General features: G+C 39.6%; 2 protein-coding genes across 5 annotated transcripts; one reads left to right on the forward strand and one right to left on the reverse strand.

The window, feature by feature from the left end:
* Positions 1 to 1,354: 1,354 nt before the first annotated feature.
* TRPV3 (transient receptor potential cation channel subfamily V member 3) lies at positions 1,355 to 20,189 on the forward strand. 2 transcript variants are annotated; one of them, XM_063402755.1, is made up of 18 exons: positions 1,355 to 1,758; positions 5,628 to 5,750; positions 8,162 to 8,266; positions 9,814 to 9,900; positions 10,587 to 10,744; positions 11,031 to 11,207; positions 11,392 to 11,532; positions 11,727 to 12,007; positions 12,622 to 12,798; positions 13,441 to 13,599; positions 13,918 to 14,019; positions 14,567 to 14,640; positions 15,253 to 15,418; positions 15,893 to 15,959; positions 16,277 to 16,548; positions 16,933 to 17,045; positions 17,637 to 17,707; positions 18,161 to 20,189. In XM_063402755.1, exons 2-18 carry the CDS (start codon positions 5,632 to 5,634, stop codon positions 18,253 to 18,255), a joined length of 2,364 nt encoding a protein of 787 aa, XP_063258825.1. In that variant the 5' UTR covers positions 1,355 to 1,758; positions 5,628 to 5,631; the 3' UTR covers positions 18,256 to 20,189. The 2 variants fall into 2 exon arrangements, with proteins under 2 accessions (XP_063258825.1, XP_063258826.1); XM_063402756.1 differs by having other exon boundaries at positions 19,429 to 20,189.
* A 140-nt stretch (positions 20,190 to 20,329) lies between these two features.
* Positions 20,330 to 26,820, reverse strand: ASPA (aspartoacylase). Of its 3 annotated transcripts, none has more exons than XM_063402759.1 (6): positions 26,420 to 26,820; positions 24,374 to 24,569; positions 23,117 to 23,210; positions 22,597 to 22,704; positions 21,917 to 22,026; positions 20,330 to 21,401 (listed from the first exon to the last, which is right to left on the reverse strand). In XM_063402759.1, exons 1-6 carry the CDS (start codon positions 26,596 to 26,598, stop codon positions 21,189 to 21,191), a joined length of 900 nt encoding a protein of 299 aa, XP_063258829.1. In that variant the 5' UTR covers positions 26,599 to 26,820; the 3' UTR covers positions 20,330 to 21,188. The 3 variants fall into 3 exon arrangements, with proteins under 3 accessions (XP_063258829.1, XP_063258828.1, XP_063258827.1); XM_063402758.1 differs by having other exon boundaries at positions 24,374 to 24,566; positions 26,372 to 26,815; XM_063402757.1 differs by having other exon boundaries at positions 26,372 to 26,809.
* Between the last annotated feature and the right edge of the window lie 931 nt (positions 26,821 to 27,751).

Here is a 27,751-nt window from a genome sequence, read left to right on the forward strand (position 1 = left end):
CAAAGTCCTGCTTGCTGCCAAAATCATTTTCTCTCCTTAGCAAAAGGATTTCTGTTACTGTGGTTGATCAGAGGTAAAGCAAGAGTCCTCAAATGCACCTTCACCCAGATTTCATGTGGCTTTGCCTATTTCCATCCTCAGAGGGACTTCAATTAAACAATTTCTTGCAGTTTGTGTTGAGAACCAAGCTGCTGCTCTCCCAGGCAGGAGGGGATGGCAGGGGCCAGTCCTTATTCCAGCTTCTTACACCAGCAGCTAAAAGACCATCAAAGCAGCTGCCTCTGGGTTGTCACAGTTTAGCTCAGGCCTTTGGCAAGATGTGAGCAACATTTCCTGGCACAGGGTTTGGAGTAGAGCAGGGATTTGTGTCAGGGAGAGCTGGATGTGTGCTCAGCACCTCCGACCAAAGAGGGATCCCCGGTGCCAAATCCAGCCAGCCCAGGCACAGCCCCTTTCCCCACACAGCTCCTGGGGAGTTGATTCATCACCAGGAACTGTGAAGTGCTCCTGGCATTTCACACCAGCTCTGAGGCAAATGTAATACCCAGCAGACCTGTTTTTAAAGATACTTTATGAACAGGAGGAGCTTACCTTAAGCTTGTAGATGTACTTAAGTGCCATAGTATTTGGATTAAAATGTCTGTGTCGTAGTATCCAAAGATATTTTGGGTCTAATTCCAAATTTTGATCTACACCCTACCTAAAAAACACCACCCAAACTTGACTTTTTTTTGCCTTTGTCTACTACTGAAAAAAAGATTCCTGTTTTGCTGCCTGCATAGTTCCTCTTCAACTCCCATCTAATAATTAAGTCACGACCAGCAGCTGTAAATACACCTTGCAGGTCTGGCTGCAGAGACATACGAGTTTTTCACATCCTATTTCTGGTGATAATGCAAAGTCTCTGTAAAAAGAGCAGAGGAACTCCTGGTCACTCCTCTGGTATGTCCCAGACCAGAATTCTGCATTCACCATTGCTCAACAGCTCCAAAGTAGAAAAGCTGAGAAAAGCCATTGCCTGTCACAGGGATGTGAAACCCAACTGGTTGTGTTCCCACAGCCCCTGTGGGGACATATTCATTAAAAACCTTTAAAGGTAGGGAAGAATTTAAACACACCCACCACGTTTTTCCTGACAACAGTGTGAAAATACAAGATTTTCTATCGCAGTTTGTAAAATTTCGAAGTAACAGCAAAACTTTTTGCTTGCTGGAGCACTTAGGATCATTTCCTTGTTTTTGCTTTCTGCCTTTGAGTAGGTCCATGCTGTGTAATAAACAGAGCATGACATGAAGGTGTAATTTACAACCCAAATGCAGGTGCATGACCATTTTCCTTTGCAAACAGCGCGTAAACTGCAGAGCAGCGATGGCCTGAGATACTCCACTGCTGCCGTGAAGTCACCTGTGAGCAACTCAGCTTTAGTAACACTCCAGTGTGTAATTATTGCCTGTGTGTCATCCCACTTTGGCAGCTCTGAAGCCAGGAGTTGTTGCCCGGCCAGTTTCTCCCTGCTCCCTAATTTCAGATGGAGCAAACCCCGTGCGGCCGCGCTGCCTCGGCGCTTCCCCGGCTCTGCTTCCCGGCTGAGCACTCCGCATGCCTGGAGCAGGCTGTTTCTGTCTTTTCAGGGTAATCTGCAGCCTGAATTTGGTTTTGCTCCTTTGGCAGTTGAGTTTTGGATGTTGTCAGTGGGGCCTTGCTTTGGTTTTCGCCGCCCGGATCCGTCCACGCCGACATGGAGGTGTTGTGAGCAGGGTGAGTGCTCCGGGGCTGTTTGGGGTGTGCTGCTTCTGGAGAGAGGGAAATCTTCCACAGACAAAGGTGAAACCCGTCCTTCACGCAGAGAACGTTTTTCTGGCCTGTGAATGGCTCTCCTGAGCTGTGCCACGCTATTTCCTTGGGCATTCAGGAGTGAAGAAGGACAGGCCTCTTTTAATTTGTGTTTGTCAGCCTGGAACACTGTTGCACTTCCTAATTCCTGTGCCAAGAGGATCCAAAATATCATATATAATATCATACAAACAGAACTTCAGTACATTCATCATCTTCAACAAAAGTATCAGCTACTGTAGTGACCACTGAAAGTCAAATATAAATTATAGAATAAATTATCTCAACTCAGAAAAACTCTTCTTTTTGTTTTACTCAGAAATAGGCAGGTAAATAATCTCAAATCATTTTTCCTCAGGGAAAAATGTTGCTTTTCAGAGGTTTTTTTAAATTTCTGTTAGGAAAAATGCTCATAGGAAAGTAAAAATTTCTCACCAAGGAGAGTGTTTTTGGTAGCACCTGAACTCTATGAATGCCCCTCAAAAGTTTAAAAATCTTAAAGGAAGATGAAGCTCTTCCTAGCAAGTGTAACTTTCTGCTGATATGACTCATAAATAATGCAGAAAAGTCAGAATGAAGTTTTATCAGCTTTCCCCTTGGGGAGGGGATTTATTTTTTATGGGCCAGCAAGAATTAGGTCGTGGGTGCTGGAAAGTGTCATGGTCTGTTCGAGGAGCCTGAGAATGAAACAGCTCTTGGAAATCTCCCCCTCCTCTGCCCCCAGGGAAGGGGAGACCTTTGTGCCACAACATCACAGCTGAGGGTTTCTTCTGATTTGTAGCATTCTCTCTTTACCTACATCATATAAACTGCTGCTGAGGTACAAAGATACAGATATGTGTGATTTTTCTTGTTCTCAGATAAGCAGAAGGTGAATCTGTGATAATGTGTAGGAACAGCAGAATTTCGTTCACCAGCACAGATAAATTCCCTTTTCTTACCCCCAGCACACTGGAGGTCAGATACCAACTCCTCAGATCCCTCTCAAAGTAATTCTTAATTCTCTAACTCAATGCAGCGTTTTTGTCTTGCTGGCCACTTCAAATAAGCCACTTCTCTGGTGGCCTGCAAGTGACAATTAAGGAGATAATGGGAGTAGAAAATAGTTGCAACCAAAGACAACACTCTGTACCAGGTTAGGTAAGCTACACTGCTTTAGATCTGACACTTTTCAGGCTGCTGCATTATTTTTCTCTATCTGTCAGAGATTACAGAAAATGATAGTGCACTGGAAGCTGCTGATGAAATCCCAGCTTAGTTTTCATCTCAGCACAGAATTAATTGTGATTAAAAATGAAGCAGACGCTACCTCAGCACTGTAACAAGGTGCTTCTGCTGTGGTGCCTGCAGTTATTTTCTTGGGCAGGCTGAGAGCTCATTTTAAATAGATTTTTGGCTGGGATACAGTCACATCTCTGTGCTTTTGAAAGTGTACTCCCTCTGTACTTAAGGAAATCTGTCCTCTTTTTCCTTCCCAAATTGCTTCCTTCCATCACTGATGCTTCAGCAGTCCTTCATCATCCAACACAACTTCAGTGCTATGTCTGATTATTTCCCACCTCTCCTCAGAGGTGCAGCCTGTTCTCGAGTCACTGCTGAAATCTCCGTGGTGAAAACTGACTGCAAATGGGGCTTTGAGCTGCTGCCCTTGCAGGAAGGTGTTGCCATCTCTGAGCAGCTCCAGCATCACTCACAAACAAGAGGAATTTAGGAATTTAGCCTTGATCTTTATTCCTCCAGCTCTTCATTCTGCTCTCCCACTCCTCTGACTTCACACCCAGCTGTGCCCTCCTCAACTTGGCAACTCCTTTTGTTGACTTTTGGACTTTTTAATCTGTTCCCAACTATTCTCTTCCTTTAAAGTCCTTTATTTTGTGAAGCTATTTAATGTCCATCACCACCATGGTTCTCTTTGATTTATATCAAGTATCCCATTTGCCTCTTCCTTGGGATGGGAGATGTCTGCCCATACTGCTTCGTATTCTTTAAGTACTTGGTAAGAAGTAAATAGCAGAATTATTTATGAACTAAGCAAGACAACAGTAATTTGTTTTAACTGTGTTTAGATAAATGTTTATCAGTGTATTCACTGACACAACATTTTTCTGGGGACTACATGAGTGGAATTTCCAGTGGCACAGATAAACCCCCTCCTTCCCACCTCCACTGTGTCATCTCCAGGTTCAGCTCTTCTCTGCATTTACTAAAAGCTGTGGTGTACTCTCTGTGCAAGTAAAAATATTTTTCCCTTTATAAATTATTTCTATGAAAGCTGTGATATGAATTCTTGGGGAATTCATCCAAGCTAGGAATGTTTCCTAGTGCGAACACACCTGCCAATGATAGAAAACACAATAAGAATTTATTTTATGCCTGTTTCTTCAGCCAGCCTTTGCAAGGTAAGGAGTCCTTTCCAATGCTTCAAGTTCCCATTCCACAGAGTGCCAAGAGATTACAGCTGCACTTAGGAGTGTTTGGACCCTGTAAATTCTCAGTTCTCTCTACTTGGGATTGAATATTGCCATAATTAAACATTTGTTGTTTATGCATTAATAGACTTTCACTCAAATACCAGTGTATTTGATATTCTTGGCTCCTCTCTTGCACCAGGTGTCATGTCTTCTCAAACACTCTGAACAATCTGCTTTCTGTATCTTGATACTCCCATAATGAAGGAATCCTGGTGCTAAGGCACACTGACAGCACTGTGACAGGAGCAGAAAGTTTGTGTGTGTGCATTTGTCACATTAAGGAAAGTGGAGTAGGAGGGGGGAAAAATGTGTGGTTGATTTTGTTCAAACTTTGCAGGCAAAGTATTTTTACCATTTGTCCTTGGGTGTGGAGGCCGCTCCCCTGATTTCCTTGGGAATGGATCCCTGAACTCATAAATCTTCCTGGGTTTACCTTCAGTGAATTTTAATGTATCCTGAATTCACCCTCTTGCTTTCAAATTATCCTAGGTCATTTAAATGATGCCCTTGAGTATTAGACTGAGAAACTGGGGGATAGTTATTCATTATTCCTTACAGAATTCTTGCTGTGGGTGTTCCTAGGCAGGTAACACACATCAGGATCCTTTTGTGTCCTGTGCTCAGGGTCATTTCCATCCAGCAGAATCAAGGGGGTTTTTTGTTTTTCCTGAGGAATCATTGGGAAATCACCAGGACACAAATCCTGGTGATTAATGGTGATTAACCAGAATACAAATCCTGGCTGTTATCCATGTGATAATTTGGCAGAGCTCACCTTGGGCATCATTTTCAGTCTGCTGCTTCTGCTGTTCCAATGCAGAGAGAGCTTTCAGGGATTTTTCTTTGTTCTTTTCACATCTGGAACCTTCCTTTGGTCGTTTTCTGTTGCACAGATCTTCCTGGAATTTACCACTTTTCTGAAATTGTCTTGGTCAGGAGCAGACTGCTCAGATTAACTGTAAAGATGCCCAACTTCAGGGCTACTTATAAAAGTCATTGTGCTCTTTCTGTTTCTCTAAATAACACACTGTCACTGGGACTGACAGGCTCCCTTCAGTTTAATTTAGGCACAGGCTTGAATTTATGGTTCTCCTGGTACCACTTTTAATGGCACTTGTCATAGACTGAAATTTAATGAGTCATGTGTATAACCCTCCAGATCTGACACATGAAATGGTGGGGGTGTGTGCTTAGCAGCTGAAAAATGAGAAACTTTGGGGAAAAAAGAATCAATATTTGTGTTGAGACTGTAAACAGGCGATTTGGTCAGCACACTTCCTTCAAAGGAACAGGAGTCAAGTAACTGAAGTCTCTCTACTGCAGAAACATGATTAAAGATAACAACGAAATTGTTCCACTAATGGGCAAGAAAACAAACCAGCCTGGAATTCCCCCTGCAAACCAGCAAGAGAAAAAGGTGACTGAAGGCACTCCCACCAAGAAAAGGTAAGACTCCAGCTCAGTCTAAACCACTAAAACTCCCTGCTTTATCTCCTTTAGATCTTTGCACTGAAGTACCACCAACGTCTTTGTTCTGTACAACCTCACAAGAATCCAATCTAAGGATGGTTAATGTTTGGTATAAAGTGATCTTTTTTTAAAGAGATCACATGGAAGAACACACCAGGTTTTATGTAAGAAATGGTGGCCTGAAAAAGGGGAGCAATTCAAACTTGGCCTCACATGGAATGGTGACAGATTATGGAGAGGTAGGGGGCTAGGAGAGCAGGAGGTTTGAAAAATCCTATCACAAACAGAAACCTAAATTCACTCTATTTTTCGTTAGTCTGATTAATGAGACCTTTTTTCTCTTTCATAAAATATTCACTTTCATTCATAATTGATATTAGAGAATTAATAAAGGGATTGAGGGATTGTATTTAATATGATTGGGGAAATATAAGCTGTAATTCCTGCCTGATACTATGAAGTCAACTGAGTTACTGCAGAGCAAGCATGAATTTTCATTCATAAACTTTTCATTCTGGATAATTACTGGTTATTATGGCAGTTTCTGAAACTCTAAAGACCTGGCCAATTGTGGCTGTTCTGACATTTATAATTCACAATAATCAGAGGAATCACTTTCCACAGGAATGGTGCCATTAGTTATTTGAGATCCACTGCCTGGGTGGTCCAATTTGTCTTTTTGTCATTAAATTCAAGAAGAGAAGCTCTCTGGTGGCATGTGGGGGGAGATGAGGTGTCTGAACAGGTCGTGATACACCCAGCACTTCAAAAAGGGGCAGTTCCACGGCAGATTGTGGAGCTGTGGGAATCCTGCCAAAGCCAAGCCCTCAATTACTTAACTCTTATCTCCCATTCATTGTGGCCTCAGGAGCAGTAACCTTGGGGGTTTTCCCACCTCTCAGCCCAGAGCTCAGGGTGTGGCTGACAGCATTCCTGTATCACCGAGATCACGTGGATTTTAATGCAGGGCTCGAACATATCCCATTAATTACATGTTCCAGTGCTGCTTCATCCTGTTCCCTCCAAACTCTCCCTCCGCTGCCCCACCAGCGCCTGCTGCACTCCCAGGGTGGCATTTCTCCCTCTCAGCTGTATTGGCAATATTCACTTTCTTGAAAGACAGCGGCATTCCCTGCTGGAAGCTCCTGGAATTTGGGTCTCTAAGTCTGTAATTAAGCACAGGAAATCGGAGGGGCAGGCGGGGAGGAGGCTGTCAGAGCTGCGGATGGCTGTGGGCAGAGCAGCAGGCCACGTCAGCACCGGGATATTTGATGGCACCCTGCTTTGCACGGTGGCTTTTGGGGTGGTTTTTCCCCCCATGACATCCCCAGGTCACCCCCAAGCCAGGAGAGGTGAGGTCTGTCAGCCCCCAAAGCAGGGTTCCCTTCCCAGCTGCTGCATTCTGGATGCCAGAATTAACACCTGGATCATTGAGCCATTGGAAAATGAGATGAACTAGACACTGCTATTTTTAACAAATATCAGCAGTTTATTCAGTAGTGTCCTAATAATACACTGCATTTTACCATCAATTCAAGTACTTCACTTCAACGAGATTTTTTTTTGGGAAGATGCAGTTAGAAAAAAATGCCCTATGGACAAACCCATAAATATTAGGTGAATTGGAAAGGTTTTCCAGGTGGCTGCTGCAACATTTGAGAAATGTTAAGGCAATTTCAGAACAACAGCCCCTGTGGGAGTTGCTGCATCCACCACTGAAACTCCTCTGCCTGTGGTGAGCTGTAGCAATGTTTTACTGAGATCCAGTAAAACCAAGCCATTGATCTTTGCCTCTCAACTCTGCAGGCTTTTAAAAGGTGAAATCTTTCTTTTTGCATCACTTTTTCTGTGTTGTTCCAAATTTTATTTCTTTTCACTATAAATATTTATCTAATTATTTATAGGGAAAACATTTAAATGCCATGCAGGCAAGAGGACACATTCAGCCCTGGCTGGTAGAAATGCCTGATGTCACTGAACCTGTGACCTTTCAAACTTTCTGATTTAATCACTATCACTGCTAATGGGTTTGAAATTATCCATCCTGACTGGAAGAGAAGGGACTGGGGTTAAAAAACCAAAAAAATTGTGTGGCTGGGCAGTGACAGGAGCTGGGTGCAAGGCTGGTTTAGAGATTGCTGCTCACACATGTCAGGAGCTGATGCCATGTGTTCTAAAAATACCTTGGGAATTGTGCCCATCTGCCAGCCTGGAAGAGCTGGGCACGGGCTGGAGGCTGGGATCCCCTCAGGGGAAGCAGATAAGCTCTGCTGCAGCTCAGGTTTAATGCCAGGAGAAAGTGTTGAGCTTGCCCTTGATAGTTCTTTTCTTGGTTTATGGTTGGGCTTGCCTTTTATCACTGATATTTTTTTAAATGTCTCCAACAGTTCCCACTTTTTCCTGGAGATTGATGGTTTTGAAAGCAATGCCAGTCCCAATAACACCTCTCCCCCCGTGTTTTCCAAACCCATGGATTCAAATATTCGCCCGTGGTAAGTCACAGATGCACAAGAAATGGTCCTGCTGAAAATATATCTATTTTCTTCCCAGCAGCTTCCCCTTAATTCTCCTTGGGCCTCAATGCCAGGATTTCACAGGACTTTTCATAGCTTTTGGTCACTTCAAAGACAGAACTTCACTGGAGATTTATCTTTGGTTTTATCTACTGCTGTCGTTTCCATGGAATAAATCAGGCCTCAGATCTGAATAAATTTAAAATCAGTATTTTTTTTTTAATCTTAGCCTCTTATTTATGATGCATTAGAACAAACTCCATGCTCTCATTTGGGTGTGTGAAGACCACAGCCTAATTTAGCAAGCTCTGTTCCCAGCTGCCTGCTGACGTCTTCCCTCCATTGCTCATTAACAATCAAACGTTGAAATGCTGAATCTGAAATATTTAAAACAGCCATTTATGTCGAATGAATAGAGAAAAATTATGACTGAGAAGAATACACTTAATTAAAAAAAAAATGTGTGGGGTGCTAACAGCCACTAATTATGAGTAAGGGAAATATGGCACAAATCTGGTGCAGGTCCAGAACAGCCAAAGGTTTTTGTGCCTGAGGATGTCTGGTCAGCTTTTAGGAACGGGCTGATTTTGGTTTCAGAGGTGAGGTGTCCAAATTTGCCCCTCTCATTCAGGAAGTGACCTGCACATGTGCTTTGTCACCACATTACTCAGCTTTCTGCAGGGAAGAGACAGATGGAATAAGAACGGGCTCAGAGCTCCCAGCTTCAGTTCAAAGGGAAGGGAATACCTGCAGAGCAGTGCTGTCCATGCATCTGTTTTGCCAATAATTAATAGTTCAGGTTCCCTAAATTATTAATCTGAGGTAGTTCATACACTCTGAACCTTAAAGAAAACAAAAATACAAGTAAAAAACTCATTTATCCTATTTCTTCTAAGTCAAATCTGCTTTTAGGACTGCGTGGAAATTATGTACAGAAATTACAAAATATCAATGCCATTGAAATCCTTTAAATATATCACCTAAATATCTATTTAGGCTCCAGTTCTCAGTTTCTTTCATTCAAGTCAGCCACAAAACACTCCTGAATTGCCTACAGTGTTCCGTGTAGTAAATCTTTAGGTAAATCTTTCATTGTGGACTTGCAACCCACTTACTGCCACTGATTTAGCACTTGTTTTGTGCCAGATGACAAATTAAGCCTGTGAAAAGGAAGAATGCAAGCTTCAAGCATTCAGGGTGCTGCATAAAAACCAGTGATCATTAAAAACAAAAAAGTTCCCACGGTTTCAGGATCTGTAGTGAAATAATATAATAAAACACAAAGCAGATTGCTTTCCTAATGTGGTCTTTTTAAAAATATAATAAAATCCTGGGAATATCTTCATTTTTATCACTCCTTTTAAAATCTGTGTGGGAGATAAAATGATAGAATTAAAAGGCCAATGTCAAATTGGACTAATTTAAGATCTAGTGTAGATACTCTGTCCTACCATTGACTGTTTCTTCATGCAATTTGCCAAAATACCTGCTAATATCTTGGCACATTTGCTTTTCTTTCTCTGCAGTGCATCTGGAAATGGGGAAGACATGGATTCCCCACAGTCTCTTCAGGATGATGCCACTGAATACAGCCCTAATGTTGACAGCTGTGGGTGAGTAGAGACACAGATATTTCTCAGCACGTTTTAAACTGATTAAATCTGTGGTAGGGTAGATATTACTTATTTTTCCTGCCATGTTTTAAGAAAAAAAAAAAAGGTCATGTGTGTGCATGCCTTTTTGATCCTTCAGTAATTAAATGTTGAAATAAACAACTCTAATCTCTCAATTTTCATATTTAGTGTGAGGTTTCTTTATATATAATGGGTGTTTTTTAGATGGCAAAGCAGGAGCTACACACCACAGTCAGGCATGGAGTATTTCTGCTTGGGGGAAATGTTGAATCATTCTTTTTCCTGAATAAAGAATGATCAGAAAGTGGTGTAAGGTGTGAGGTTAAAGACTCCCTTCTGCTGAGAGAGCAGCACCAGGTAACCTCAGCACTGCAGTCAAGCAGAGCAAAGAGCTGTTCCTTAGCCTTTATTCTAAAAGAATGGATAAATTGAAAAAAACACAAAAAATACTTGGAAAGTGTGCTGTTTATAATAAAGCACCCTCTCAACATCTCACTTACCTTCAAATAAGTAATGTGAGAAATGTTCTGGGCTGTCCATGGAAGCAGGGCAAGTTCGTGTGGTCTGGGGTGAATAATTGTATTTGGTTGCACTCTTCTTAAAAAAAATAAAATAAAGCAGCATAAGTTGCACCAGCAGCTTCATGATGATCTCTCACCACTCAGTGCTAACACATCCCAAGGCCCTGAGCTGAGGAGTGCCAGGAAGAAGCTGAAGAGGAACCTGTTCCGAGCAGTGTCCGAGGGGAACGTGGAGGAGCTGCAGCGGCTGCTGGCGGAGCTGAGGGAGCGATCGAGCGCCTGCACCAACCTGCCCGTGCCAGGTGAGCTCTGCAGGCTCCTGGGGAGGGCTGCTGCTGGCTCAGGGAAATGGCTTTATTTCCTAAATAAAGGGAAATATCTTCATTTGCCTGTGAATTTGGGAGTTACGGCACCGGGATGTCCGACAGCAAAAACCAAGGTTGCCTCGGTGCTCAAGAACAAAGTGAAACAAGGTGGAGTAATGGTTTGGCAAATAGTTTGTGTTCATCTATATCCCACAGGTTTCACCCCTAATGAACAGAAGTTTAATAAATAATGATGATCTGATCTCAAAATTCACTCTTGTAGATTACCTGATGAAAAAGTTCACGGCTTCAGACACTGGCAAAACGTGTCTGATGAAAGCTCTGCTGAACATCAACCAGAACACAAATGAGATAGTGAACATGCTCCTGTCCTTTGCAGAGGAAAATGGCATTTTGGAGAGATTTATCAATGCAGCATACACAGAAGAGGCATATAAAGGTATTGCCATCCATAGCAGTTTCAGGTATATGGTTAAACATAACCTCCCTAAAATAATGATGGTTTAAATCCCTCGAACCAACTTTTATTCATCTTCACTGGTGCCATCCTTTTTGAAGCATCATTAATGTTTCAGAGTGTGCTTGAGAGACTCAGCCCTAAATTCCTGTGTCTGTTTTTTCAGGCCAGACAGCTCTAAATATTGCCATTGAGAGGAGACAGTATGAGATCACCCAGAGCCTCATAGAAAAAGGAGCTGATGTCAATGCCCATGCCCAGGGTATTTTCTTTAATCCCAAACACAAGCATGAAGGCTTTTATTTTGGTAAGTGGAATTGAGATATTTCTTGAAAAGTTAAGAAGGAATACCCCAAACTTCCACAAAACAAGAGCTTAATCCAGTGCAATCAATATATAAATGTGCTTTCATACATTAAGATGGTTAACACAATATTTTCTATTCTGATTTGGATGCCTGAAACCAAACATGACCACTTGCTGCATTCTGTGATTCTGTAGGTGAGACTGCCCTGGCTTTAGCAGCATGTACCAACCAGCCAGACATAATTGAGCTGTTAATGGACAATGCCAGGACCAACATTTCCTCTCAGGATTCCAGAGGAAACAACATCCTCCATGCATTAGTGACCGTGGCAGAGGACTCCAGAACACAGAACGACTTTGTGATCAGAATGTACGACATGATTCTGCTGAAAAGTAAAGACAGGAACCTGGAAACAACCAAGAATAAGGAGGGTTTGACACCACTGCAGTTAGCTGCAAAAACTGGGAAATTAGAGGTGGGTGTGATTTCAGTAGCATCTAAGAGAAACTTGTGCTCTGACCATGTCCTTCCACACTGGTTGTGCTGTTTTGTATCAGTATTTGGTGAGCTAATTTTGTTCAAAACACAATGTTTCCACTGCAGTGTTGATTTTATGCTTCAAGGTTTCTCTGTAACTCCCAAGCTATTTAGAACCAGCCTTTTGCTGTACAGAAATTCTGCACTTCCCACCAAACAATTTCAGAAAACTCACTAGAACTGCTCTGTTGTAGTGCTGTAGAATTTGGTTTGCATAAATCAACTGTAGTGTAGAGAATTGGCAATGGGATGATTTAGAAAGTAATTCAGTTCAAGGAAGGCATAAATGAACACATGGAAAATTGTGCTTTCATCCTTTAGAAGAATATCTCTAACAGAAAATCTGAAGGCATTAAAACCACTGAACTTATTTCTCAGAGGTTTTTCACCCCCTGCACCCCTCACTGCGTAACACAATTACAAATACATTAAATTGCACAACTGTACCAAATGTTACAGGTAAAAGGTGGGAATTTGGGCAGGTATATTCATGTGCTTTCTCCTTTCCCATGAACAACACAGCTGCTGACAAATGATCTGTTCATGTTTTAGATCCTGAAGTACATCCTGAGCAGGGAGATCAGAGAGAAGCCAAACAGGAACCTGTCAAGAAAATTCACAGACTGGGCTTATGGTCCTGTTCAGTCTTCTCTGTATGATCTGACAGAGCTGGACACCACTGCTGACAACTCAGTGCTGGAAATCATTGTCTATAATACAAATATTGGTGTAAGTTGCCTACTTTTATATAGAATATATCATTTTTTCTAGCAGTACCCCCATTTTAGATGTGGCAGCCTTGCAAACAACTGAATTAATTATGAATAGTAATTTTTGGTTCTCAGTTTTTGTATCAGGAGAAAGATAAGTTTTATGCCCCTGCATAAAAGCAAACATGCATTCATATTCTGCAACACAGGTTAGTTATTTTGGGAGTGTCTTTTCCTACATTTGAAGCATTAATTTGACTTAGGAACATAAATATGGCCAAGCTGATCAGACCAAATAAACTTTACTTAACAGGTTTGTAGTTTAGGTGTTTAGGAGTGTTTGATTCACAAGGCCAGGATTTTCCATTCACTGAATTCAAATCCTGGCACAAAACTTCCATAGGGAGCAGACCAGGAGTTCACAGGAGAGTTTTAGCTCAGTCATTATTCGCCAGGCTGGGAATGGCAGCTTATCCCAGGAGGAGAAGGAATTGTCCCTTTGTCCCATCTCAGAGTGATCTGGCACAGCCCTGAGCACAGAGGTTTTTCTAGAGCAGCAAGGATAGCATGGAATGAAATACACAAAATTGACACCTAAAATTCAGTTTCCTTACAGGCAGCAAGTTGAAATATTTAATTGTTAATTTTTTTTCCTCCTCAGAATCGTCACGAGATGCTGACTTTGGAGCCTCTGAACTCACTCCTGAGGATGAAATGGAAGAAGTTTGCTCGGCACATGTTCTTCATGTCCTGCTGTTTTTATTTCCTGTACAATGTAACATTAACATTGGTTTCTTACCACAGGCCTAATGAAAATGAGGTGAGTACAGCAGCTGAATCTCACCAAATTTTAGTGATTTAAAAGGCAATAGTGTTTCCTGAATTTATTTAAAATGCTACACATGACCAGATATTGGAATGTCTGCGTACAGAGAGATCACGTTCTCCCACATCAGTGTGGGAGCATCAGATTTGCATTTTGTGGAAGTGACCTAAAATACAAATACATCAAGAAAATTCTCCCTGGAAGGGAGGAAATTGTGAACCCAGAGATTTACAGGTGTGAGGGGTTTTTGTTGCTCTGCCTTTTACCCTTCAGGGATGGAACTGAGATTTTCCTTCTGGATTTGTCCTGCAGGCTCCTCCTTATCCACTGGCTCTGACCCGAGGAGTGGGGTGGCTGCAGTTGTCAGGACAGGTGATGGTTATGTTAGGAGCAATATTTTTAGCCATAAAAGAGGTAAGTGCTTTTTTTTAGTAACAAATATACAGCTAATTTGTAAAGAACTTCTCTAAATTTATGAATATGCTGCTGCTGATATTGGAATACACATGGAGTATCTTTGATATGTGTGATTTTCAAATCTTTGGCACAATCATTTATTCAGAATGACCCTGGTTGCATGTTTGAGTACAAGTGTGAAACAAATATAGGGATGTTTACTTTTCAATTTGTCAATGCAGAGATCTGATATTTGTATAATATCGGTATTGTCAAATTATTGGCCTTAAAGACAAAAGAATTGCAAATTGTAATAAAAAACCCTCATGGTATAACTTTGCCATGTACTGTAAGTAATTAAAAACAGTAACTTAAATAATAACTGAGATGACAGAATTTTAACCTTGAATTTACAGTACTATTAAAAAATTAATTCTAGAAGTTACCACGTCTTAGCAGTAGATGGATTAGTGTAGAACACCAATTAAATTGTTTTGAAAAACAGATTTTGAGGTCTGTTTTCTCTTCCACCATGACCCTGTATTTTCTGTTTCTGCCTGCACAGAGTGTGGCCATCTTCCTGCTCAGGCCCTCAGACCTGCAGTCAATTCTCTCTGATGCCTGGTTCCACTTTGCATTGTAAGTCTGACATGTATATATATATAAAAATATTTTCCACTATATATAAAATTCTCTATCTTGTGGTCACAGATAATGTGCTCCTGTAGCAGATATTCACTTTTTTCCCCCCTCAAAATTATCAGTGTTAGAGGGATGGATGTAAGTTTACTTGGAGATTTTCTGTAACACAAACTATTGGTTGCACTGTCAGTAACAATATCAGGGTTGATGTGCATGGAGTGGATTTTTCCCACCTGCCAGTGGAAAATCTGTAATGATTCTATCAATTCATTAAGCTAAAGCTGCAATTAAATGTCTTGTAAGATATTGTAAGGATTCTTAATGTCTCTGTCAACAAAATCTGCATTGAGCAGCTGTCTTGGGGAGAATAGTTTACCTAAATTAAGCTTTAATAAATACAATCCTTATATGTTAATGTACTTATACCACTTGCACCGACCTATTTTATCATTAAACTATAATGTCAATGTCATGGGGAGAATAAAAAAGCAGCATGAAATTACAAATTAGGCCTAAAGAGCAAAGAAATCTTGTTTTCGTGTTTTTCCATTCTGTTGTTGGTTTTGTGCTAGTAATTTCTCTTTTACATATATGTTTGTTTCTTAACAGTTTTATACAAGCTTTGCTTGTGATCTTCTCTGTCTTTTTGTACTTGTTTTCCTACAAAGAACACCTGGTGTGTCTTGTTTTGGCAATGGCCCTTGGCTGGGCCAATATGCTCTATTTCACCAGAGGTTTCCAGTCCATGGGAATTTACAGTGTGATGATTCAAAAGGCAAGTTTTTCTTTTGTTTTACCTGCCTGATGATCCCCCATTGTTCTACAATCCAGATCAAGTATATTCAGCAATTATATGTATTTTATAGTTTATTTTGAAATGTATTATTTCCAGTTTTTATGCATTATTTCAGCAGAACACACTCTTTGCTCTTCAGAAGCAGGAACTAGTTTCTATCCTAATATTGCCATTTTTATTACATTATATATGTGAGTAGCTTGTGTTTTTTCCAGCTAATGTAGTTCTGCAATTTAATTGCATCATGATCTGTAATGTCTGTATTGTACAGAATTAGTCACTCTCAGAGAACATGCCAGGCTTGAGATAAAAAAATCAGACCTTTGGGTTTGTTTGCTCAAGGAAAGCAGTCTGATGCTTTAGTGTGTGCCTCACCTGTATCCCTGCAGAATTCAAATGCACAGAGCTAGTTCTGAATTTTAATTCCTGTCAACTGTTTCATTCCATTTTCAGGTCATCCTGCAAGATGTGATAAAGTTTTTAGTTGTCTATATCGTGTTTTTGCTGGGATTTGGCGTAGGTAAATATTACTGGAGAAAAGCACTGATGCTCTGTGTGAGTAAGAATTGTAGCATTATTATGAATAAGAACCCTGTTTTCATGAGAGCTCATGTTGGGGTTTCTTCTGGATGTTAAGTTTAGATGTGAACAGATGAGCCAGTCTCAAATCCTGGAATTTCATTGGGATGTGGGCTCCTCCTGCTTTCTGGAACTGTCACCTGGCTGCTCTCTGTGGCTGGGCACCTCTGGCTCTCAAACAGTTTGAATTCTTTGGGATAAAATCCTGTATTCCTAAATCATGACTGTGACTAAAATTCCCTTGTGCTTTCTTCTCAGCTCTCGCTGCTCTGATTGAGACGTGCCAGGAGGGTGGGGAATGCCATTCCAACAGCAGCCTGGGACCTGTCCTGATGGATCTTTTCAAGCTCACCCTGGGACTTGGTGACCTGGAGATCCAGCAGAACTCCAAGTACCCTGTCCTGTTCCTCCTGCTCCTCATAACTTTCGTTGTGCTGACTTTTGTTCTTCTCTTGAACATGCTGATTGCATTAATGGGCGAGACAGTGGAGGATATTTCTAAGGAGAGCGAGCACATCTGGAAACTCCAGGTTTGTCTGGGAGGTGCTTGGGTTAAAACCCTCATGCTGACACAAAAGGTTAAATGCTAAAGATAATCCTCATTTGATTTTTGCATGTGGATAATAGAAATAAATAATTCCAGTATTAGAGAATTGTAGTGACTTTGGAATTAACAATCCTGGATTTCCAACCCATGCACTGTCATGACTTTCATTTCCCTGCATATGTCACAGGACCACGTGTTTCACTGCTTTCCCAGGAATCTGAATCCCTATTTGCACAAATTGGCAGTGATTTGCTGGTTTTGGTGTTGGCTCTGGGTGGAGGCTTGAGCTGTTATAAACTGCAAACTGTGCATGCTGTGAAATCAGACCATGGCTAACCACAGTTATTTGACTATTTGCTGCCAATAGAGAGCCAGGACTATTTTGGAATTTGAAAAATTCTTACCAAAATGCCTGAGGAAAAAATTCCAGCTGGGAGAACGGTGTAAAGTGGCTGAAAATGACACCAGGGTGTGTTTAAGGTAAAGTTGGAATAATGTGCCATCAATTCTGCTGTCTTTATGCTGCTTCAAGGTTATTTCTCCTCAAAAGCATCTTTAAAATATTTCTATGATCTCTAAAAATTATGCTAGATGCACAAAAGTGTAATTTGGGTTTCGTTTTTCAGTTGTAACCAGTTGTTTAAAAGGGAAAACGTATGAATTTTTATGTAGGCAATGGTTTGGTTAGAAAGCAGATTTTCATCTTCATGTGTTTTACTGTAGAAGCATCAAATCTGCTTGCAGTAAATGTCACTTTATCATAACTCCTTTGAATGTCAGCTTAAAAGCAATCACAGTTAAGTTGATTGGTAATTGGTGATTACCATATTAAAGAACTGTGCTGTTTAATGAAAAATACTTAAATATTTCCAGACTGTACTAACAATGTGTGAAATTATGAAGTGGTCTTGGTATTATTCTCACCTTCACACAGTGCCTGAAGAGATTCAGGCTTTTAGTGCCAGCAAAGCAGGGGGTAAAATGTGACAGTCCCAGGAAGGAGTAAAGGGGGAAGAGCAGTGATGGGGGATAATGCACGGTGATAACACAATTTATGTACAATGTAAACAGGATTAATGAAGTGAAATGGACCGAGTGGAAAACCCATGTTTCATTTATTAATGAAGATCCAGGGCCAACAGGTACTGTGGAATTTTATGGCACCCTATTTGCAGGATCTTTCCTTCTTAGAAATGCTTTTTGATACAGTTTTATACCTTTAAAAATATAAACTCTTATGTTAAGCCACACATTATTGCTAGAGAAGCTAATGGTTAATATGGCAGAGGTGTTAAATTACTTTTAAAGACTTGGAGAGAGGGTTGGTGACAAATAAGTTTTGTAACATATATGTTGGATGACATAAATGTTGGCCAGGAAATCCAAGACATCCATCTGCTGCCAGGGCAGGAGTGTCCTTGAGAAATGAGCTCCCTCTGGGGTGAAAAATTTCTGTAGAAGATATGGTAGCAAACTGAGAGCTTGCTGTTTAAATAAATACATGTTTTTAACAGGAAGAAAAAGGTGCAAAACTCTGATCTTGCCTATACAGTTTCTACCATATCCTGTTCTGTTTACAATGCATTTTTTTGCAGATCCAAGCAAAATTCAAGATAATTCAAGGACTAATAGCAAAAACACCCTGAATACGTTTGAAGAAATGGATGATTTGCCTGAAACTTCTGTTTAGTTGTGCTGTGCTTGACGTGTGGCTCTTCTGAAGGTTGAAAGCATCAGCAGTGGATGCTGAAAGTTTTGTGGCTGTTTTGGACAGCTGTAGCCAGCTGGAACACAAACTTTCAGTGACACAGTCTGATGGCTTGAACCCATTTATTCAGAGCAGCTGAGCTGAAATAAATGGGATTATTTCACTGGGTCAGTTCTGAGCCTCTCAGACTGTTGCTGTCCAAGTTTGCCTGATGCTCCTCAAACTTGGCTCAAGATGTTTAACTGGATAAAAAAGGTCAAATGTGAGATATTTCTTCCTTTTGTGGAAAATTAAGGTCATCATGATCCCAATCTGCTGGGTTTTGGAATCTAACTCATGAGAAACTCATTTTGTACACTGAAAAAAACCCAACTTCTTGTTGTGGAGAAAAGCAAAGCATTTCAGTTCTGAAGATGACTAAATGAAGTATGTTATTTTGCAATAACAAGGTCCTGGGTACATTTGCAGCTTTTGCACTGACTGTCAGTGTTACTGAGGCTTGGTCCCATAAGTTGGAAAAAGCCTCCTCAGGTCCCAGTGGCTTTGCCTGATCTGTTTTCCTCTGTGCAGTCCCCAGGGTGGAATTGGAGTTTATTGCTGTTTATTTATTACTGTGTATCTGTGCCTCCCCATGAAATAACAGGACAGAAATATAATTCCTGATGGAGGATATTTGCTCCAGTCACAACATTACTTTTCCTCCTTGGTTTTTTCCATGCTGTTGCATCTTCCTACATAAAAAGTTACCACACTGGAAGTTCTTCTGAATTAATTTTTGCATTCAACCACTTCAGAAAAATCAGAAGTCAGTATTTCTTCCCAAGGTGAACAAAATTAGTTCAATGCAATGCCATTCCAGACCTTATTTTTTATTCAGAGGACTCTTCTAATGCATTTCTGTAGCTCTTATTTCACTACCTGTGATGACCAAGTACTATGAATTATATTTTTAGTTTTCTATTTTATGTGTGTGTATAAAGGAGAAACATTTGTTCTGTGTATTTTTAAATTTCAATTAACATGTGTCTCCAGTGTTATGGCTTTTCATCAGAATTATTCATGTGGTGCCTGTTTTAAAGGTGCTATTTTAGGTGAGACTCAGGGGAACTCAGTTCTGTGTTTGAATGATAATAAGAATTGCATTGGATTTTGCAGCTGTGGGCAAAATGATCCAAAAGACTTTCTTAAGACAGAAGAGATCGTGAGGGAACCCTGCAGTGGGAAGGATAATGCAAAGATATTTACAGGGATGGTGAGCGTGGGTCCTGCAGGACGCCGTGTCCTGGGGTTCCAAGCATGGCCTGGATCCACAAGAACCTTCAGCTGTGTTCTGGCAGGGCACAGAGTGTGAGGGGAAGGACATTTGTGTGCCACAGACCACGTCACACCTCGGCACTGTTTGGCTTTCTCACAAGGAGATGTGAGGATGAGAAGAAAAATCCCCACAGGCTCGGAAGCTTTGATCTTTGCTGCCAAGGAAGGACATTGCCTCAGGACTGCACAGGTCTGCTTGGATCCTTTCAGTGCCAGTTTTTGTACAAAGGGAAAAAAATACCTCTCACACACTCGGGAGCCAGGCTGGGCCATGAGGGAACACAACGAGACCTCTGTGCTGTGCTGAGGCTGCTCCGGGCTGGGAAACAGGGAAGGCACAAAAACCCTACAAGGATGTGCTGAGCCCTGCCCGGGTACAAACCCGAGTGGATGAACTCAGGAAGGAGCTGGGGTTTATTTCTAAAAGATCTCACTGAGAAATGCCCTCCTTGTGTGGCCACAGGGCTCGGCCACCTCACATGACTCATGTGCCGTCTCCAGGCTTTGACCAAGGACTCTGAATAATGACCACAGCAGGTAATTCTGTGATTTTTATACCATGTTTATTTAAATTCAGGAAATAAAACTTGTCATTCAATCAACATTCTGCCCTGTGTTTTTATTTTATTGCCATAGGAGTTACACAAAGGCAAGGAAAAAATACTTTAAATCTAGTAGTAAATGAGGATGACATCACTTTTCAAAGGTAGAATATGAAAGTTATCTGGACAATTAATCTTTCAGTAAATAGTTAATGTATCCTTTTGCAAAGTTCTTAATGTTAATCACCAACTTGTCATGGAAAAAACAACTTCAGAAAATTAATTAAAACCCCATTTTTTTCTCTTTTTAAGATGTTATGACAGGCTTTGTCTATACAGATACAGAACAAGTCTCCCTATATGGAATTCTTCTTAATTTCCATTCTGGAATATTCAGGTATGATTTGTGCACTGCTCTTCATCAAAACCAGAATAACTGCCTAAATCTTGCCTTAAATCAGAAGCAGCTTGAATTAATTGTGAAATACACTAAAATGAAATGTAAAGCTTTTTAGAGTTTATTTCTCTGAAATCCTGTTTTTAGCTTGTTTTTATGTTTGTAAGTATAAAAACAAAACAAACCCCAAGGCTTCCACTTCCCAGTGGGGGTCAGTCACATATGCAGATAATATCATTTATTATACACACTCTCCCCCTGTTTCTCCCTGCCCAGCTTTTCCTTTGTCTCACATTTTTCATATTTACCTGAGGAATTAATTTCAATGATCAACCCACTGTAAAAAGTGTTGGCTAGTGAGGTTTGGAGTTATGAAGTAGAAAAGCTGTAATTTTTGTATATAATGTAGTACTGTGGATGAGCTTCTTCATAAAAACTTCACAAAAATATTTATAAATTTTTTGCATCTATAGGAGTGTATTAGAACAATAAACAGAGTCATAATCAGCATTATGACAATAAGTCTCAAAGTGCTCAGCAAGGTTAATTAAATTACAATTTAAAATTAGATTCTGCATTTATTTATCCCACAAGTCACTACTGAATGACCCTGGACTTGACAAAGAAACTCACTTTTCATATGACAAATCTGTAACAAACTCTTAGGAAGTGCTCTGCTCTGAGACTGACAATCTGAGGTGTTTTGCAGTGAGTTTGATTTTCTCTGTTTTTACAAAAGCTTGTTTCTTTTCATAATATGCAGCTTCATTAATAAATGTTGGATAGACTGTACAGTTCCCCTGATATGGAACGACTTCTCCATCAAGAGTCAAAAATAGAGGATCACCATTCTTCAGTGGCTGCCAGTCTTGATCCTTAGGGAAAGAAAATACACAGAATATATTTGTATATTTGTATATTTTATGTGATTCTTGAGTTATGCTAATTATGCTCATTTCTTCAGTTTATGGCAAAAGGTTTTAAAAGAATTCCTTTTGCTCTTAATACATAATTTTGTGTGTGTGGCCCTCATTTTCAGAATTCCCTGGTAAAGTGAACGAGAAGGAAACTGCAGATGCTCACAATTGATTGAAAACAGACACTCATTTAAGAATTCAAAATTGGGTTTATATTTTAGAACATAAGCTATCCTATTGTCTTTTTCTTTGTAGGGATTTTAGATTCAGTGATTCCCAAGGCAATTCCTGAAATAATGAATGTATGACCTTAGTGAGAGAACTTAACCCTAGGGGAGGTCTAAAGTATTCAATAAAACCCATTGGCAATATTGGCATTTTAAATATTTATTACTAAAATATACAACAATGTAGCAGAAGCAACACAGGAATGAGTAGAAAATGTCACAAAAGGAAACTATTCTAGAATTTACCTGCAGTTTAGGATGAATTATTGCAGTAATTTCACCATTCTTATTCCTGGGATAATCTACTTTCTCCATTATTTTAAAAACCTCGATTGTGCATGGTGGAAATTCCTTGCCTACAAAGAATAAATGAAAGTTAATGTCAAGAAGAAAAATTGCCTGTTAAAAAGAACATTGCATTATTTGTTCTCTGCAGAATGGCAAAAATCATCAGGTTGTCCCCTCAAAGACAAGTTGTAGAAAGATGGTCCAGTCATGTATTGGGGCATGTGAAGTTCAAGTCTAAATTTGCTACTGAAATGCTACTTTTTACTTTAAAAGATCTATTTTGTAGATGAGGAAATGAATGAAAGGTCTGTTTGCTAGTGTTGCACAGCACAGAGTGGTATCAGTGGAATTTAATCTTTACTATTCCAGCACAATAATGGAAACTCTGATGTGTAAAACTGTATTATTTTATTTCTATTTCCAAAAACTCCCAGCCCACTGACAAAATATACTCTTAAATAATTAAAGACACTTATTTTGTCTGAGTGTATTTTAGGTAGTGAACAGGTCTGGCTTTAATTTTTTAATTCTACCCCCTACCTTTTACCTGTTTAAAATGTTATAGCCCAACCCACTTTTTAAATTATTCTTAAAAATAGTCTGCTGCCATGACACAGGATGCTGCATCCTCTCATTACCTTCATTAAAAAGTTGCACAAAATCAAGGCCATGTTTGACAATCTTCCTCATTTTGTCCAAAACATCAGCTCTAGCAACACCTTGTGGCTGGGGCCCCACCTCGACACCTGTTTGGAGATGAGGGAGATCATGAATGTCACTTAATGTCACCATCACACATCACCTGCTTACACTGCACAGCAAAAATAAATGTCTGATGGGGCAGTATTTAATGTCTAAGGCACAGAATTATGTGGGGTTTAAGGCAAGCAGGTCCTTGTCATGTATTATAAATATTTTCTGTAAAAGTGGATTGATTGAGTTCAAGGATTTCTGTGTTATGTGAGGCAGAACTCTGTGTAAATCAGAACTCTTCAGAAGAATGGATAATCACATGCATTCATTTTGGTAAATATGTTGTCAGACAAACAGCTCCTGGTGCTCAGAGCACTCTGCATAAGGCAGTGAACACATCTGAAAACAGACATATTTCAAAATCATCTCTGGTGGATTGAAAGAGCCTTTAGATTTGATATTTACCAACAGGATGTTTTGCCACAGACCGAGTTGTTGCATATTTCAGGCTGGGATGTTCAATCAGCAGAACAGGGCAAGGTTCTGGAGCCAAAGCGTTCTGTGGAGATGGTTTAAAAACGCCTTTGTCATGCAAAATGGTTTAAAATGTTGTGCCACAAAAGATTACTGATGCAGAAGCGATTTACACAATGTCTTCAATATGTTGCCTTTATTTCAGGGCCCTCAAGGAAGTAGGACATCTTTAGAAAATGCACAAAGCTGTGTTTGTTGGTGTCTGTTCCATTAACTGATGCCAGGCAGCTCTGCTGAACCAGAACTGAGGACAGTTCTAGTCTTGAACTGCCAGCAGAGAAAAAAATCTCCTCAGCATGGCTCCAAAAGTGAGAACTGAAATACCATAAAGCAGATTGCAACTATTTTATCTGGGGTTAGACTCCAGTTCTCTTATGGGGAAGCAGATTGTGAATTAAGCCTCATTTTAATCTTTTTTATTCGCATTTTTGCTACTTGAGGCTTCTTCCTTGATGACTGCTCACCATTACTCTTTGTATAATTTTAGTCAAAAGATTTTTAGATCTTCATATATTTTTATAAGCATCTAAAAAGAATACATGTAATAAGAAAAAAAAAGTTTGAAAAGACCTTGTTTCTAAAGGGAAAAAAATATTGAAATTCCACACCATTGGCCCAACCTGGATTCCATCAGTCACTGTGCAGGTCACCAGAATTTAAGTTAGTTAAGCATAAAGCAGCACTTCTGCAAACCTCACTCCACCAAAATTTATCTGCTTCAGGAACAGCAGAATCAAACAGCTTCTAAAGACACATCACTGATAAGGGAAAATTGTCATTACCCACTTCCATTATTTGTTGCATCTCTTTATTTAATGAAATTAATTTTGAACTATTTAGCATGTGTAACCCAAATTTATCCAAATTCCTGACAGATCAGTGTGAATGCAGATTAAACTGCATTAATTTTCATAGATGTTATTCTAAGTATTCCTCATTGCCCATCAGTCTTAATAATGCTCATTTTAATACATGAAGATATGATGAGTTTAAGTCTGAATTAGCTGACATTATAATCAAATTAATAATTGCTTCTGATTAAAAAAAATCATCCTATGAGTAATGAAATATTTTAAACAGTTTTGCAGAAGAAAAAATAGTATATTCAAAGATACTACAAAATAATATATAGTAATACAACATTACAACTAATAATCTATTTTAATAGTTCATTTAAATTAGTTTTACCTTGATATAATGAACCATTTGAATTGTAAAGTCATCCCTGGAGTTTTCAAGAATAATGGTACCACCCATGTTAGAAGTGGTGTTGTGAAGGTCAAAAATAAGGTCATAGGCATCATCACTACCTTTGGGACCAAATATATGATTGATTTCCTGAGCCCTCCTCACTTCATATGGAATATCTTCCACCACTGGCCTGCTGTTAATATCAGCACAAAGAAATTAGTAAGCTCATTCCATGGCTTTACAGTCAACAAAATATGTATTAGCCTTTTCTTTTTACTTTAAATTCAAAATTGACCAGAGTTGAAATCACCTGTTTAATTACCAAACTTAAAATTGGCTGAATTTGCTGAAGAAAGCAAGTATGATTGTCTAGTAATTGTCTTATTATTCTGTGCCTTGTGCAGAAGGGTGTTAGAATTACTTAATTAAAATTTGGCTGGAAATGGTTTCTTTCTCCTTATATCCCAAGATTTCCCTCTATGCATAAAACAAACTAAAAATTTAGTGTAGAGCACTTCCAGGACTGGAGCCACCTCCTGCTGGAGATCCCATTCAGACATCAGTCCATGATGTTTTGCCTTGGACATCACCCTCAAGGTTTGTCCTAACTTGTTTTATTTCTTGTCTTTTCATAATCTGATCAGAGTTTTACAGTCTATGCCTTTAGGAATTCTTTAAGCTCAGTGAAGATTTTCCTCCCTCAAATCTGTTCTTCCAAAGTTTTAATACTGGTAATTTCAGGAGTCTGTGTCACATAATCCACCTTTTTTTTATTGTTTAGCTCTGCCTTTGAAATTCAACATTTCTTCACATAAAACTATTAATTAATAATTTTTATTGAAGCCAATGAGATTTACACCATTGCTTTCAATAGTATCAAGATTTCACTCTCCTTTTTCTTATTTTGTAAAATAATTGTGATCTTGAAGGTTCTACACTTAAGGGACGTGGGGAAGGTACTTCAAATACTCAGTAGTGTTGTAACAGGAACAGGCAGCTTCATAGTATTTACTGAGAAATAGAGGTTAAGATGTGAAGGAAACCTGCAGGTGTCTTAATCTGGTGTTTTTTCAAGTGTTCTGTGTTTAAAGCAGCTGAAACCAAACAAAACAACCTCTTATTTTGGTATATTTTTCCTAAGTAAACAATTAAAAGAATGGCCTCAATGCTTATGTGTTAACATCTGCTTATCTTAGATGTAATAATCAACAACAAAATTCTAAGATGAAAAGCCAGATGGAAAGATGTGTAGGGTAAGAATAACTACCTGCAAAATATATACAATAAGTATTCCTTTCTGTGATACTCTGAAACAAAATTACCTGGTTTGCAAGAATGTTCACATAGCAAAGTACACCTCTGAAATAGATGTCTTAAAAGCACAGAAACCTCAAATCCTATTAAAAATATAAAATCTACAGTAATTATAGACATTATTTCTTTTAAAATGAGTCAGTTAAATTATTGAGGTTTTCTGGCTATGCTTTTGCCTTAGAATAGATTATGTCTAACTTCAAGTTTTTCTAATTTCAAGTTTTCACGTTTTACTGTATGTAACTGGAATTCAACACACTTTCCTGATTTCTGTGCCATTCTTTCAGATACTCAAATGTCTGTGTTTAATTGCTTTTATCTGCTATTCCTTGGAAGTTTAATTGTATTCAGAAGAGCTCCCAAACTGAATTGCACAAGACATGAGAAATAATGACTGTGACTCACAACAGTGGTACTCCAATTCACACAAATGCAGCTCATCTAATACTAATTTTAAATTATGTTTAAGATAATATGTCAGTTTGAGACTGATTTTACCAGCAATAGAAGTGAGTCTGTTAACACATGCAAATTGTTCTTTTTTTTGGGTTAAAGGTCAGTAATTTCAGTTATGTGACTGCACTGTTAAAGTAGTAGGGGACCTTGTGTTTTAACATTTTAATCTGGAAAGAATTTTAAAACCCAGAAAAGGAAAAGAACAGAAAGCACAGCTGCTCTTACCCAAGGCTCTCGGGGTCAAAAACCCGGTTGAGATCACAGTCAATGTACCTGGTGCACCTCTCCACAGCTCTGGGGTTGGTGAGGAATGGTTTCACCTCCACTCCTGGCCTCTGGATCTCGGCTCCATCCTGCTGCCAGTGCCTGACCAGGAGCACCCCCGATAATTCATTGCCGTGAGTGCCCCCGAAGAGCCCGACCCGTCTCACCCGAGCACACGGGGAACTCATGCTCAGGGAAAACTTTTCTCTCTGGAGGAAAAAAAAAAAATTCTTTCCAGTAGCAGAGTCTTTCTTCTGGTTAGGTCAGATGCAAAAGAAAGTGAATGGATTTCTCCCAACAGCTTTCAACTCAGTTTTGAGGCGGGATTTTCCAACCTCCCTCCCTAAGGAGCCTCCCCTTCAGTTTCCGTATTTAGTAACATCTCCGAGGCTGTTAATGGCACAGTTCCACAGTCCAAAAGTTAAAGACTCTGGGCAGTCTTTATAATATATGCTCTATAAGGAAATCCTGTACTAACAAGCAGAGAAAACCACTGTTTTTACACTTAAATATCAGGCATTTTTGCACTGCAAACTAGGTGTAACAGGTATTCTCATGTATGTTTGAAATTATATAAGTATTATATTTTATAAGGGCAGAATGATTTAAAGTGAGCAAAATCAGCAAAGTAAGACTCGTATCTTGGCTCTAGTCCAGCACACAATGCTGAAACAGCAAGTATTTTCATCTAAAAAAAGCCAGGAACAGCTAAGTTCCTCAAAACACGTCGTGGCTTGTACAAATTTTTTTGTTTGAGAAATCCTAAGAAGGTTGATTAGAAGGAACATGAGCTGAAATTACAGTGCAATTTATCCATGACTGACTTACCCAGAGTTCTGGCTCCAGTTCTATCTGGGGATCTGCTTACACAGACCTCTAACACATTGAAACAACTTTGCCAGGGACAACCCTCTAACTTCTGCAGTCTCTTATTAAAAAGGAAACGGATCTAGACCACGATGGGACAATAGTTCTGTTCTCTCCCCAAAAAACTTTAGTCAGCAACTTTTCTTCCATTTCCAAAAGCATTCAGAAAGGCTTCTGAAGCTTAAGCCAAAGAGCAGCTGTAACTTCCATCCTGAGAATCAAAACATTTAGAATGAAAGGTCTTATTAACAGAAAAATAAGCTTTATTGCTGTAAATGACAGAAATATTTGCAATTGGCATATGAATATATATTCATCATATAAACATAAATATTAAGATCGCAAGAGAATAAAGAAGGTTTATTGAACAATTCCTTTTTATTATTATACTCCAACGACTGAGAGGATATTTGGCCAGTGCCTGAAAGGCTTTATATCCCAGGCTGACAGACTGTAGGTCTAGGAAAAGCTAAG

The sequence above is a fragment of the Prinia subflava genome, chromosome 8 (assembly GCF_021018805.1).
Source record: "Prinia subflava isolate CZ2003 ecotype Zambia chromosome 8, Cam_Psub_1.2, whole genome shotgun sequence".
NCBI lineage: Eukaryota > Metazoa > Chordata > Aves > Passeriformes > Cisticolidae > Prinia > Prinia subflava.